At 48.8% G+C, this 14,158-nt stretch overlaps 1 protein-coding gene across 1 annotated transcript in view; it reads left to right on the top strand.

Annotated features, from left to right (window-relative positions):
• The window catches only part of RERE (arginine-glutamic acid dipeptide repeats), a 203,985-nt gene that overhangs the window by 106,941 nt on the left and 82,886 nt on the right, over window positions 1–14,158 (top strand). The window contains 1 exon segment of the mRNA XM_026715844.2: window positions 4,186–4,256. Coding sequence (XP_026571629.2) covers window positions 4,186–4,256 — 71 coding nt within the window.

The raw sequence follows: 14,158 nt of genomic DNA, 5'->3' as shown, positions 1-14,158 counted from the left end.
ACTAATACCTGTCCTGAAGAAGCCAGCAGAAGGAAGGAGAAGATTCTGACAGAATTGTGAAAGCGGTAGCACAACTGAAGAAGCCTTTTTAGCTCAATTTGGAATATGGAAGGTGTGAGTTGACAGCAGGGGGGGGGTATGATCGCCCAGGGGTGACTTTTGAGGGAGGGGTTTTTTTTTGGTCTCCCCGGGAAGAAAAGGCCCCCATGGCGATCCCACGGCACGATCCCTTTGGAGGATGCATTGTTCTAGCCTCCTGCATCCTGCCGGGCACCTAATTGGATTGCATTGACTCCGGAGGCGTCTGCTTCCTTTCCCCGAACAAAAAGGACGTCCCAGGTTTTCCGACGGAGATCAGAAATAGATAAAGGCTCCCGGCGCTGGAGTTCGACAAAGGATATCAAAAGCAGAGGGCAAGACTAGGCTCGGATCATCTCGGCTGAAAATGTGTTGAAAGAGCTCTCAGATAGGGCAACTCTTTCCTCCGTGAAGTCCTTGGTTGCTCTCCGAGCTCGGTGGTTTTCATGCCGACGTTTCACGACCCAGCTTGGTAACAGCATGAGTGCCAGGTGATGAAAAGAAATGAAGAGTGTCGGCTTAGGTACAGATCTCTTTTTGAACTTTCTCGTCCTTTTTTTCAAGAGAGTTATCTGATGGGTTACCGTTGGATTCCCAATTTGGGCCACACCAGAGTTGGACTTGTTGGTGGGCCCCAACTTCTCCTGTCTAATAAATAATATATTTGGTAGCTTCCCCCGCCCTCAAAAGCCACCTATCTCTTATCCCACATCCTCTACCTTCAAGTGTTGATTAATCACACAGGTGTGGATAGGTGAGGCCCCACGCAACAAACCATGGCTTTTGCATCTAGGCATTGGATGCCTGGGATTTTGGCAGGCTTTAGATACCCCGTGGTCACCTCTCAATCCTCGGCAGGAAATGACTTTTGGTTCAAAAAGAAGGCTGGAATGTTGATGGCAGAGGCCAGTGAGGGTTTGGCAAAGGAGAAGGAGACAGATTTGGAGGGGAAAGTGGCCCGGAGAAGACCAATAGACACATTGGCTTGAGTCTGTGACTGGTTTGGTAGGGCAGCATCAATGCTTGGACACTTGTCCATGGTGTCTTCAAAGCATTCCAGTGGCTGGGTCTGAACATCGTCCTCCAAAGCATCAGCCCTACCAGGAAGACCAGATCGGAAAAACATCACCGCCATAGAAAGGCTAAAACATGGACTGTGGCACCTCGGTACTCAACTAATTTGAAACTCATCAAGTTTGGTACTCGACTCAGAAAGGTTACCCTGGTACTTGTCGTTTGTTCAGTACTCAGTGTGCAGGCCTAGAACTTGTTGGTGTCGGCTGCCTTGTGACTTCCTACCCTCTCTAACAGAAACAAATTTGTTTAATGGTACGTGCGGTGATGGGGTTCAAATTTTTTTACTACCGGTTCTGTGGGCATGGTGTGGCTTGGTGGGACGTGGCAGAGGAAGCATACTGTAAATTCTCCAGTCCCACCTCATCCTGGGGGAAGGTTACTGCAAAATCCCCATTCCCTCTCCGTTCCACTAACCTGCTTTCCAGCTCCGTTCTCCTGTGCAGGGCAACCAAAGAAGAGCCAGCCGATCAACTGGGACTCAGGAGGCAGAGAATAGATGGGAGCAGGGCCAGTCAGAGGTGGGATTGGCTGGTTCTCTGAATTACTCAAAACTTCTGCTACTGGTTCTCCAGAACCGGCTGAATTACCACCTCTGGGTACGTGTCGTTTTTGGTACTCCTCGCACCTCAGGGGAACCAATTAACGATGAGTACCAGGGTACCCGTGTGGTTATAACAACTTGCCGGTCTCTTTGTGCTGGACCAGAGACCGCAGTTGCTCACCCTAACATCTTGCTAGTTTTGAATAGGATTGTTGGTCTCTCCTTGTCTTGTGACTGAAGTAGTGACTCGGATCAAATCGCACTCTCCTTCCTTAGTTTTTCCAGAGCTCTTCCCTGTGGCTTGTTGGAGTCCTTAGATTTTTGAGAAGACCGCAAAGTACTCTTGAGTTATTTCATCATTCCCAAGCCAGCTTCTGGGAACCTGACTGGTCTGTAATCTCCTTTTTCCTTAAATCAAACACCATGCCACGAAAGGAGAGCGATGCGAGGAGTCCTTTTGCTTGCCTGTTGTGGCAGATGTAGCAATTCGGACAGTTTCCAGAGAAGTAGCATCTTCAAGGGATTGGGAAAGTTTCGGTTGTTCCTTCTGTCAAGAGCCGCCTTCGATTGGCAGACGACGCGGAGTTAAAACAGTTTGCTTGTGGCAGCTGTTCACTTCTGGGATCCCTGGCCTTGCTTGTTTTCCTAGGAAGACGCTTGCCAGCCTAGAAAAGTATGAGAAGTCTATGAGACAGCGGCGTGTTTCAGATGTTTTTACCAGATGTTTTCGGTGGGCGTGGCTTGGTTTGCACACTTTGCGTGCATGCACACCTTTTGCATGGCGCAGAGGCATTTTGAGTCAGCTCCTGCAGTCCTGCACTCTCCCTGGCGCTTCAGCAGCTGCCGTGCAGCAACTGCCGCGCTGCGCAAAGCAACTGCGCTTCAAAAGCAGGACATAAAAGTTAATATGGGAGCCTGGGCAGGTGAGCCCAACAGCAGAGTGTCGGAGAGAACGATTCGGTCTCCGCTGCTCATTGCTGCTACCGGCTCGGCCGAAGCGGGCCGAACCGGTAGAATACCACCGCTGCTGTGAGTCTTCGGAAGTCCCACAGTAGTTTTGCAGGCTCGTTTTCGACCACTTTTTCAGGCTTATGATCCCACCAGTTTTTTGCTACAGGCAGATGGTAGTTGTGACACAAGTTCCAGTGGACCATCTGAGCAACTGTGTTGTGTTGTGACGTTGTTTGTAGTTAGTCTGTAGTCTTTATTGTTGTTGTTATTATTTAAAAAAGAAAGTATTTAGGTTGTGAATGATGGATCTCTTCGACACAGCTCTAGGCCCAAAGGATAGAGAGTAAACGTTAGCATTTCCAGGCAGGTTATTGTTTGTAATAACCATCTCCCAAGTATCTTTAAGGGTTCACAGATGTGTGTGATCCAACAGCTGGGGAGCTTTTTGTGGATCTGATGAAAAGGAGTCATAAAAGCCCTCGGATTGGCTGCGTTTTGGCTCGTCTCCCAGATGCAGCGAGCGGCTTTGTTCGGACGGATCTATCAATTCCATATAACGCCTGCAGGTGTGCCTGCCTGCGAATTCATCTTGACATTTTCATTTGCGTGGATTGTTGAAAAGAAAAGAAAAGAAAAGGAAAAAAGCAACAAACCGCAAATAGCTCTGCTGAAAACTCGTGGCTTGCTAGACGTCCTCTTTAAGCTACTCCCCCCGCCGCCCACATTCACCCAAGTAGGTTGAGTCATTAATTTGGGGAGTTAGCGATACCAGGATCAAGCTCCTAGATAGTCGGGGAATTCGTTTCTGGAGATGTGTACCCAGAGAAGGGTGCAGCTGAACGTTTGCAAGCTTACCTTTTAAAAGCACCACGAGAGAAGCTGTGGATTTGTTGCGGCTGGACGTCAAGACCAGCTTTGATCAGTAGCTCGGGGAAATTGCCCTTGGAAAATCAGCCCTGATGATGTTACCTAGTTTGGTAATAAAATGTCTGCAGAAAAACCGCCAAGCTCAGAGAGCACCAAGGACCCTACACCACCACCACCACTCCTCCTCTTCCCCCTCCTCCTATCACATTCCCTTCTAGCACTGATGATGTTAACTAGTTGGGTAATGAAACGTCTGTAAGAAAACTACCAAGCTCAGAGAGGACACCTAGGACCCCCCTAGTTTAACTCTGAGCTAAATTCCCTTTTATCATTGCTCTTGAATTTTCTTCCTTTCTTCGGATTCCTAGCCTCAGGGAAGGGACATGACATTTCTTTTCGCATAGCCTCGGTCCTTAAAAATAATCTTAATACTCTGCTTGTGTGTGTGTGCGTGTTGTGTTTGTGTAGGATGGAAGAATGGAAGAAGCTTCTCGGGTGAGAAACGAAACGTCTTCAAGGGAAACAAAGGCCAGTTGGCCTTTTGAAAAACCACCTTTGGGACTTTTTATAGCGTTGTTGGTTCCGGTCCACTGCCGTTCCGTGTTGTGTTGATGTTCTCTTATTACTTTACCCAAGGCTGAGAAATTCTTCTTTTTTGTCCCCTCCGAAAGATTGCGTCTATATTGAGAGCCGTCGGCCGAACACACCCTATTTCATCTGTAGCATCCAAGACTTCAAACTGGTAAGCAGCACGTTCTTTCTCTCTTCCTGAATGTAATGTTTTTTTCTGGGCTGAGACCAGGGGTGCGATTCAACCGGTGTTACAATCAGTTCGGTGAGCGCGTGCAAAGCGTTTGCTACTGACCTTCTCCAGCAATCTGTGGGTTCAACAGCTGATGTGCAGCCGTACGAATCACCTGAGCGTGAAAACCCGGAAATAAAGCACAGGCTAGAACCAGGGTAGGTGGGTGGGCCTAACAGCTGATCATCGGAGCGAATTGGTTTGCTCACAGCTGATTTGTCAGCGAGACCCATTCACAACTGATTGTCGGAGCGAACCGGTTTGCTTCACAGCTGATTGTCGGAGCTATCAGTTTGCCCGAACTGGTAGAATCCCACTCCTGGCTGAGACCCCTCCGCCATGATTGTTGGCCCGCCTGCCCAGGGTTTATTATGTGACCGTGTATTTGTGATACTGGCGTGTGATGCGGAGAGGTCAACGGAAAGCTTCCTTGATGGATTGCAAGCTGTCTTTTCCAGAGCCCAGAGCGCTGCCTCGTGGAGTATCACCTGAATTATCTGGCTAATTAGCCATGGCTAATCATATTCTCCGTGAATTTCCCTTCCAGGTGACTTGTGAGGTAGCCATGCATGAGTATTTTCTCAGCTGGTTTTTGCCTGATTTTTTTTCCCTTCGGATTCTGATCCAGCACTTGCCTGCAGCGCACACTTTCAGAGAATATTAAATCTGAAAAATAGTGTTTTTCAACCTCCATCACTTTAAGAGGGATGGATTGGGGAATTCTGGGAGTTGAAGTCCACCCCTCTTAAAGTGACAGAGGTTGAGAAACAGGGCCAAAGTTGGCTTTTCTCAGTGATTTTTGAAAGGAGGCCCACTTTTTCTGTCTTTTAGGGAATGGGTTCATTAAAATAAAACCCTATTTTTAGGGCAGCAATCTCTCTTTTCCCTCCCTCGACCGTCTTGGACAAGCCAAAAAAAAAAACCCCAAGCCAACTTGCTTTTATGAGGCACTGAGAAGAGCTGACCAGGCCCAAGGCCCAAAAGCCCTCGCTCCTTCCTGATGGATTTCAGAGCCATTCTTTCCCCAGTACACACAGCACTTTGTGGTTTGGAGTCTGAATACATAACCTTTTCGTTCTGGAATTTGGAACGGGGCTTTTATGAGCTGGCTTATAAAATGGGCGATTATTGAGTCACATATCATTGTATTTATTAGGCCCGGGAAGGATTGTGGTAGGGGGGAAATAAACCCTTGGGTGGTCTCTCCCGATGCCCAAAGGGTCTCTTGTTAAAAAAAAAAAGAGAGACCACCCTCCATACAGTTATTGAATCCCCAGGGCTGCCTAGTAAGCAGAACTTGGCTAAGTCAATCGTGGTTTGCATCAGAAATTGTGGGTGCTTCATTACTGGAGGTTTTAAGAAGAGATTGGACTGCCATTTGTCCGAAAATGATATAAGGGTCTTCAATCTACTCTAGCAGGGGGTTGGACTAGAAGACCTCCAAGGTCTCTTGCCATTCTGTTCCTCTGTAATTCTGCTTTTCGGGTTAAAAACGAACTGCTTTACAAAGACAAATCGAAAGAAACTCACATCTCTGTGTAACTCATCACCTGTTTGTTCCAAAGTAGTTCCAAAGCAAGCTTGCTTGCTTTCTTTCTTTCTTTCTTTCTTTCTTTCTTTCTTTCTTTCTTTCTTTCTTTCTTTCTTTCTTTCTTTCTTTCTTTCTTTCTTTCTTTCTTTCTTTCTTTCTTTCTTCCTTCCTTCCTTCCTTCCTTCCTTCCTTCCTTCCTTCCTTCCTTCCTTCCTCTCCATTTTTCTCCAACACAGCTATCTCCCTCTTGCTCTCCCTCCCTCCCCCTCTCTCCCCCTCTCTTTCTCTCCCTTCTCAGCTCATTCTTCTTTTCCTTCTGTTGAAAATTGTGTATAACTGCAGTGTGGGAGAATGTATGTTCTTCCCCTGTTTATTTTGACAGCCTCTTTCAATATTTATATGCCTGCTATTTTTACCCCCCAGAGATCTCACTTATATACAGTTTCTCCCCTTCGCAGGTAATTGTTCACATCTTTCAAAAATGGTGGAGTCAATTCTGCTTCTGTGCTTTCAATTTTTAAAAAATTATTTTTACGCGCAGGGGAGAGCGTTCTTACTTATTTTTCTCTTTCTCCTTCCTTCCACGCCCTCCCTCTTTAACAAAATCAGTCGTATCATGGGCCCAGCTGCACTTTAAAAAAAAAAAAAGCACGAATTGCTATTCATACCATTTAAAAAAAAAACACAGAAAAACTGTCTGCTTTTTTAAGGCTCCTGGCCTTGAATAACATTTTAAGCTCTGCTTTTCACACCTGAGCCGGTGAGGAGAAAATTGCGCCTGCAAAAAGAGTGAATCGCATTCCAGAAGCTGCCTGCTTGGAGCCCAAGTGCCCACTGTGCAGCCGTCATTGCTCAGGGTATTAGTGGCAACGCAAATCCAAAAGGTGTGTTCTCTACTTTGCTTGGATGCAACACTTTGTTTGCCTAACAGAGTGGGAAGGCAAGCATCATGGGTGTTTTGGTACTGTTAGGCGTATATTCATCGAGAGCCGAGATGGAGCAGTGGTTAGAGTGCAGTACTGCAGGCTACTTCGGCTGCCTGCCGGCTGCCTGCAATTTGACAGTTCGGATCTAACCAGGCTCAAGGTTGACTCAGCTTTCCATCCTTCCCAGGTGTGTAAAATGAATCCTTCCCTCCCTCCCTCCCAGTGGTTAGAATGCAGTATTGCAGGCTGGCTCTGCCCGCTGCCAGCAGTTTGATCCTGACCGACTGGTTCAAGGTTGAACTCAGCCTTCTGCCCTTCCATGGTTGGTAAAACGAGGACCCAGATTGTTGGGGGAAAGAGGCTGACTCTGTAAACCGCTTAGAGAGGGCTGGAAAGCACTGCGAAGCGGTATACAAGTCTGAGTGCTATTGCTATTACTGTCTTGCACTCACCTCAAACCCCACTCACTGCTCTTTACACGTCCTGTTGTTACGTTTGCTATTCCACACCCAGGATATTGGCAACTTGGCTGAATAGGGCTACCAAGCAGGACATGTGGGTCAAGGAAGGGCGGAGGAGAGGCTGGGGCGGGGGGTTTGGGGAAAAGCACCTCGTCTTCATAAGTGGAAGCGAGGGAAGCCTTTCTGCTGAATGGCAGAGCGATCGAGGACATCACGAAAGCTTTGGTCAGGATTTTAAATAGGCCGTCTTAACTTCGCATTCTACTGCAGACTTTCTCCTCTTGGAAAAGTCAAAGGCGTATGGACTTCAAGTCCCAGAATTCCTCAGCCAGCAGGGCCGGAGGGAGAATTCTGGGAGTTGAAGTCCACACATCTTCCAACTTTGCCCCGAGGTTGAGGGGAAAAAAACCCCGTTCCACCCATTCTGGCTGAGAACCTTCCAGCTCAAAAGACAAAAGATCCTCCACTCATTAGCGGAGTATCCACGAACGGATCATTAGAGCATTTTACTACCAAGTTGACTCCTAGCCTGATGTACAAATGGTGGCTCCTCTTCCCTTCTTGGCTGGCCCGTCGAGCTTCATCTTGGCTGATTTTAAACATCGTGACAATTAACGTTCCTTGCTCCTTGTTGAAACCGGCAAGGGGGGGGGGTCTACAACCAATCTCCAACCTTTCTGGCTTTGCGGATCGGTGGCGGCTGCAATGGCAGCGGTGAAGGGATGGTTCTGTGTGCACGATTTTCTCTCTTCTTCTTTCTTGGCGGGACTACAAGGAAAAAAAATAACTTGGTCGCCTCCCTCTCTCATCGCTTGTTTTGGTTTCCCTGTGTCGATGGTACCCAATTCCTGGCCGTAGCTTGGTAGGGTTGCACCCGCGTGCTGCTCTTTGTGAAGGGAACAAGAGGCTCTTGTTGGAGCTAGGACCCGTTTGCACACACACACACACACACACACACACACACACACACACACCTGTATCCCCAACGCTCAAGTTTTTTTTGAGACGCCCACGGAGGAACATCGAACAACGGGGCCCAAACACCCTGCTCACGGGGACTGAATTTCAGTGTGGATTCTCCTGGCCTTGAGTGGTGATTGTTGCCGGAGATTTTTATGTGGTGTGTGGAGGCTTGTTGGGTATACACACCACACACACACCACACACACACACTTCGCCCTTGTTAGATTTCGTTCACGAAGGAAGCATTACAACCCCCTCCTGTGAATGCCCCGTTTGTGCTGGGATGCTTAGAAGCGAAGTCCAGCTGCATCAAGGCCTAATAGGAACGTTAAGAACACCAGTGATAGCACGTAGACTTATATACCACTTTACAGTGCTTTCCAGCCACTCTCTAAGTGGTTAACTGAGTCAGCCTCTTGCCACCAACAATCCTGGTCCTCATTTTACCCACCTCGGAAGGAAAGAAGGCTGAGTCCACCTTCAGCTGGTCAGGATTGAACTGCTGGCAGTGGTCAGAGTCAGCCTGCAATACCACCTTCTAACCACTGTGCCACCACAGCTCTTGGATTAAGGCCTTCCTTCCTTCCTTCCTTCCTTCCTTCCTTCCTTCCTTCCTTCCTTCCTTCCTTCCTTCCTTCCTTCCTCACTCATTTGGTGGAAATAACCTGTGGAATTCTGGGAGTTGAAATCTGTACATCTTACAGTGGCCAAGATTGGGGGGAAAAACCTGTTTTAAAGGGTCTAGGGGAGATTCTCAGTTGTCCCAAAGGTTCCTTTTATTTTCAAGAGCCGAAGAAGCTTCTTGGATGAGAAGCGAAACGTCTTCAAGAGAAAAACCAGAGAGTCCAGTTGCCTCTTGAAAAAGCACCTTTGGGGACTGTTTTAAAGGGAGCTGCAGGATCACACAAGCTTTTCCGTTCTCTTTGCATTGGCCTGTGTTTGCCAGATGTTTCCATGCCGGTTGGATTTTCCTTTTGAAGTCCCGTTGTAATGGCAAGAGCTGGCACGTTGCCTTACGTTTCCTCCGGCGAGTAATTTTTGCAAATATTAGCTTCCTACCAAGCTGGGTTTTTGTTTTTTTAAAAAAAGAAGTCCAGAACCCGGCAACGGAGGCCGGTGTCGCGCCGTTCCTTAAAGCCGACCTACCCTTTGGCCTGTTCTCCCTTCTGCCTTGTTTAGCCGCTTGCCTTTTGGAGTGTCTGGCCCTCCATGGGGATGTTCCGCTGCATATTTGCTTTGAAAGCAACTCCCCTGCGTTGCCATCTGCTCCTTTTAACTTAATCCCTGCAGTGAACTGAGGGCGGATTCGATTGGTGGGCCACAGGAAACCCAATTACAAGAGCTCGGAGCTGAGAGAAGCAGAATGTGCCCTTCCTTCCTTCCTTCCTGAGCCTAAAGCTGCGGGGCGGTGGGTGGGGGGAGGAAGAACTGTTGGAGAATGGCCCTCCCAACTCTGGAGGAGGAATCAAATGGGGACTTAGCCCAGACTCATGACATAAACACAAGAGAGGAAGGGTCCGACTCCCCTCCCCAAATGTCTTTTGAGTCTCATCTGGTCTGTCAGTCTTGGGAAGATTCCTGCGAAATAGCCACGAAACAATAAAGTAGCTAGTGCCAGGATTCCAGCGATTGCCCTAATTAAATCATGAGCCTCGAACCCAACTTCAAAAAAAAATCCGGAAGATTTATTAGGAGCAACATGTCTGGCGTTAACCTATACGAAGCCACCTCTGGCCTACAGTCCCCAGGGACCCTGTCCCCCCCCACGCCCCGGGTGTGTCATAAATCAGATTCTTCTTTCTTTCTTCACGCAGGCCTGATTAAACGTAAATGTAATGATGATCACTTTGCTTTGTAGATCAGGATTAGCTGTCTAAATTGCTCTCCTCCCTCCCTCCCTCCCTCCTTCCTCTCTCTCCCTCTCTCTCCACCCCCCCCCCCCGGTCTCAATTCATCTGACAAAATGGGTCAAGAATGTAGTAACACAGGGCAAAACCCACTCAACACGTTTCTCACTTAGCAACATAAATTTGGGGGGGCTCCATTGTCGTCGTAAGTTCAGGCTCACCCTGTGGCTAGTTTGAACTCCGCCCCTGGGCGGTGGGGTCTGGCCGTTTGACGGAAGGTGGATTGCCGGAGGTGAGACAGGCCCTTTTTCATGGTTTGTTGGCAAATGAGAATTGACAGCTGGGGTGGTGGTTGTTTTTTTAATATTAGTAGCTTGATATTTTAATTTAAACACACACACACACACACAAATAGAGGAAGGGGGGCTTAGCATCAGAAGGGACAGGCAGCGTCTAACAAAGAATTGGAGGTCAGTTTTACGAATCGCCTGGCAGGAAGGCCGCCTGGTGATTAAATTCACCGATGCCGTCTCCCGCGCTGTAAGGCTGGAGATAACATTCTCCCCCTGCCCCAGAAACAAGAATCAATACCAACTCCTTGACAGGGGCTCAATTATTAAATAGAGCTTTTCTTTCCCGTGTTTCATTATCTGGGATTTAGCCCCCCGTCGGGGACTTGTCAGTGGGGTGAGAGACGAAGCGGAAAGGGGGTGACGTGAGCTGGGCTGCTTCTATTCAACCCCTTCCTTGCTTGCATCGTGTACCCCTTGGGGCGGCTTTGACCCCACTTCTATCTCTTTTTTTTTTTTCCCCCAGATCATTTTTCCGCCAGAATGGCTGGCTGTTAGTCTTTTTTTTTTTTCCTTTCTTCTTTCCTTCCCCCCCTTTTTTCTTTTAAAAAATAAATAAATGAAGATTATGGCAGGAGCGAAGCGTTATTTTTCCCTTTCAGCCATCTCCTCTGTCTGATTTAGAGATGCGTATCTCAGCCGCCCCTTTGAGCATTGCTGACAAAGCTGTTAAGCCTGCATTTCTCCCCACCTCCGTGGCTCACCTCCCCGTGAATGCAGGAGTTGGGTTGACCCTCCCGCCTTGGGACGGCGGTCGGCAAGGCCGGTAAAGAAAAAAAAAAAGGAGGGGAGGTCTTCCCGCCCTCTGGAAATAGATAGTGGCTGCTCAGTTCATCTTTGGCCGCATGAGATCAGGAGGTGGGATTCAACCGGTGTGAGCGAACCGGACGTTAAAATTACATCTGGTTCGCCGAAGCGGTATTTCAACCTACCGTCTGGCCCTCCCCTTCGTTCCCGGAGTCTCGACATGGCCCATTTTCGATGGAGGTAAGGGCAGGGTCCGCGCAGAGGCTCGGGTGGCGGGGGCGCAAACAGGCCTTCTGGAAGTCCGGAAAGGGACCTGTTTCCCGCTTCCAGTGGGCCTCCAGAGCCTGGGGGAGGCTGTTTTCGCCCTCCCAGAGGCCCTGGGGAAGGCGCCAGACCCCCGGGAGAGCAAAAACGGCCTCCCGTCTTGAGAGGCGCACCGGAAGCCGGAAACAGGAAGTTTCAGTAGGCCACGCCCACCATGGCCACATCTACCCAACCACCGGGCAGTGAACCGGTTGCTGGGAGTTTTGAATCCCACGAGATCTGTGTGAGATCTAATCCAGATTGGGGGTGGCGGGGGCCGGGGGTGGGGGAGGAAGCTGGGTTGTTGCGCACAATCTTTCTCTATCCCTCCTCCGGCCCTGTAAGGTTCTGCGCTGCTCTCAGCCAGAGCTGCTGGCCCTAGCAGTCCTTTCCCTCCCTCTCACTACAAGGTCGTCCTCAATTTACGACCGCAGGCGAGCCCCTCCCAATATATTTGGCTTAAGTGTGAGAGATTCAGTCAAGTGAAGCTTTGCCCCATGTTGCAACTTTCCTCGAGTGAATCCCTGCAGCGGATAAGCCAGCAAACCTGGTTTTTAAGTGATTCTGGTTTCCCCATCGACTTTGCTTTTCAGACTATCGCCTCTCTCTCTCTCTTTCTCTTTCTCTTTCTGTCTCTCTCTCTCTGTCTCTCTGTCTCTCTCTCTCTGTCTCTCTCTGTCTCTGTCTCCCTCTCTCTCCCTCTCTCTCTCTCTGTCTCTCTCTCTCTCCCTCTCCCTCTCTCTCTCTCTCCCTCTCTCTCTCTCCCTCCCTCTCTCTCTCCCTCTCTTCCTCTCTCTCTCTCTCTCTCTCTCTCCCCCTCCCTCTCTCCCTCTCTGTCTCTCTCCCTCTCTCTCTCTCTCTCTCTCTCTGTCTCTGTCTCTGTCTCTCTCAACTATCCTGGGCAAGAATTGTAATTCAAACATGGCTCAAGACAGAGGAACAATTTGGGAAAACCAAAGGCATCGTGACTGAGGAACTCCGGGAGTAGAAGTCCACAAGTCTCAAAGTTGCCAATTTTGAGGACCCCTGACTTAAACTTTAAGGCTTAAAGTTGCCAGGTTTGGAGACCTCTGCCTTAGAAAGAGACAGGACCCAGCGTCTGAGCCAAGAGGAGCCGTGAAATTGACACGAGTTTGTTTTGCATCCATCGGTGTGAATGTAATTGCTTGCATTCTTAATTAAGCCAACCTTTTTTTTAAAAAAAAAAAGCATATCAATAATTTGGGAGAGTAGTCTGAATTGTTCACTTGCTGCTTTCTCCCACCGTCTCACTTCCTGGTGCTCACCCAGGGCAAACCTGGCTATTTCCTCCTCCTGGCGTTCAGATAATTGCCTGCTAAATAAAACAGGAGCTGGCTTGCTATGTTTACACACACACACACACACACACACACACACACAGAGCAAGCAGCTCCTTTTGGGCCTCTAACAAAGATTAAACCTCTTTTTTATTTTTAAAACTGCTGCCGTAAATGTAAAATGAATTCAGGCAAACTTCTTCAAGGAGGTTGAACTGGGAGAACACCGGGCTGATTTTAATACGGCCTTGGATCTTTAGGATGAAAATTCATCTGGGAAAAGGTATGGAATACACCACCAGGATAGGTGGGCTGGATTGTTTTTGGGGAGCCCCGGCCTGGCGGCTACAGGGACGTATGATGAGGCTTCCTAAGGCACCCGAGAGCGTACATTAGCGAAAAGTGTTTCTTTTTCTTTTTTTTCCACACATTTGGAAGGATGTTTCTTTCCCAGGGAGCGCGATGGCGTTTATTATAATTTGAGAACAGGAAGGGAGACTTGGCTGGCTGCAAGCTGTTTGGCAGACCTGGGTTACATGTAGATGTAATGATGATCAGTTTGCTTGGAGACCAGGATTGGCTCTCTAGATTCCCCTTCCTTCCTTCCCTTCCTCCCCTTCCTCTTTTCTTCTTTCGTTCCTTCTTTCCTTATTCTTCCCTCCTCTCCCTCCCTCCCTCCCTCCCTTCCTTCCTTCCTTCCTTCCTTCCTTCCTTCCTTCCTTCCTTCCTGTTTCCATGATAGCAGCTGGCTTTCAAAGTGTCTGCATTCCCACAAAACGCGCCTCCTTTTTTAACCAAGATTTCTTCAACCAACAAGCCGCCATAGCTGCCTTCAGCCATATCAACTATCCGATAAATCACACTAGGATAAGTCGATTACCCTGGCAAGGCCAAGCCCCGTCATCGTGTATTGGTGACGTGACGGCTGCGGTCATCTCAGAAGCAAAAATTGTGGGGAACTGCAGGAAGAAATCGGCAGCCGTGCAGAGTGCGGTAACATCAGCATCTAGGTCTTCTATCCGGTTTGCAGGGCTAAACTGAGAGGGCTTCAGGCAGCGTATATATCAATATTTATATTTTAGAAGCCCCCCCTGTCCCGTACCCCTCACCGGTAATTTTTAGTTGGGTCCGTAGAGGCAGTGCCTACTAAACCTGCTCACCTCTGCCTGTTGGCCAAAACTCTTCATAGTGCCTGGTTTCCTTATTTCAACTTCTGAAGCCCTGGAGAGCAACCTCCGCTCCCCTCTGGCTGGGTTGGTGGCCCCGGGGAGCTCCTTTGAGCCCACGGCCTCGTAGGCCAGGCCAGCCTCCTCCCTCCCCAGCCTTTCAGAAACGGCGGTCCGTGATCTCCTGCTTGCCTGCTTCCCAAGCTCACCCTCTCTGTCTCCTGGCAAACACCCAGAGGTGAACGATTTC

Source organism: Pseudonaja textilis, chromosome 18, assembly GCF_049901715.1.
Source record: "Pseudonaja textilis isolate UNSWEBS1 chromosome 18, rPseTex1.2, whole genome shotgun sequence".
Classification (NCBI taxonomy): domain Eukaryota; kingdom Metazoa; phylum Chordata; class Lepidosauria; order Squamata; family Elapidae; genus Pseudonaja; species Pseudonaja textilis.
Note: the sequence above shows the minus strand (reverse complement) of the source record. Positions and strands in the feature narration are given on the sequence as shown.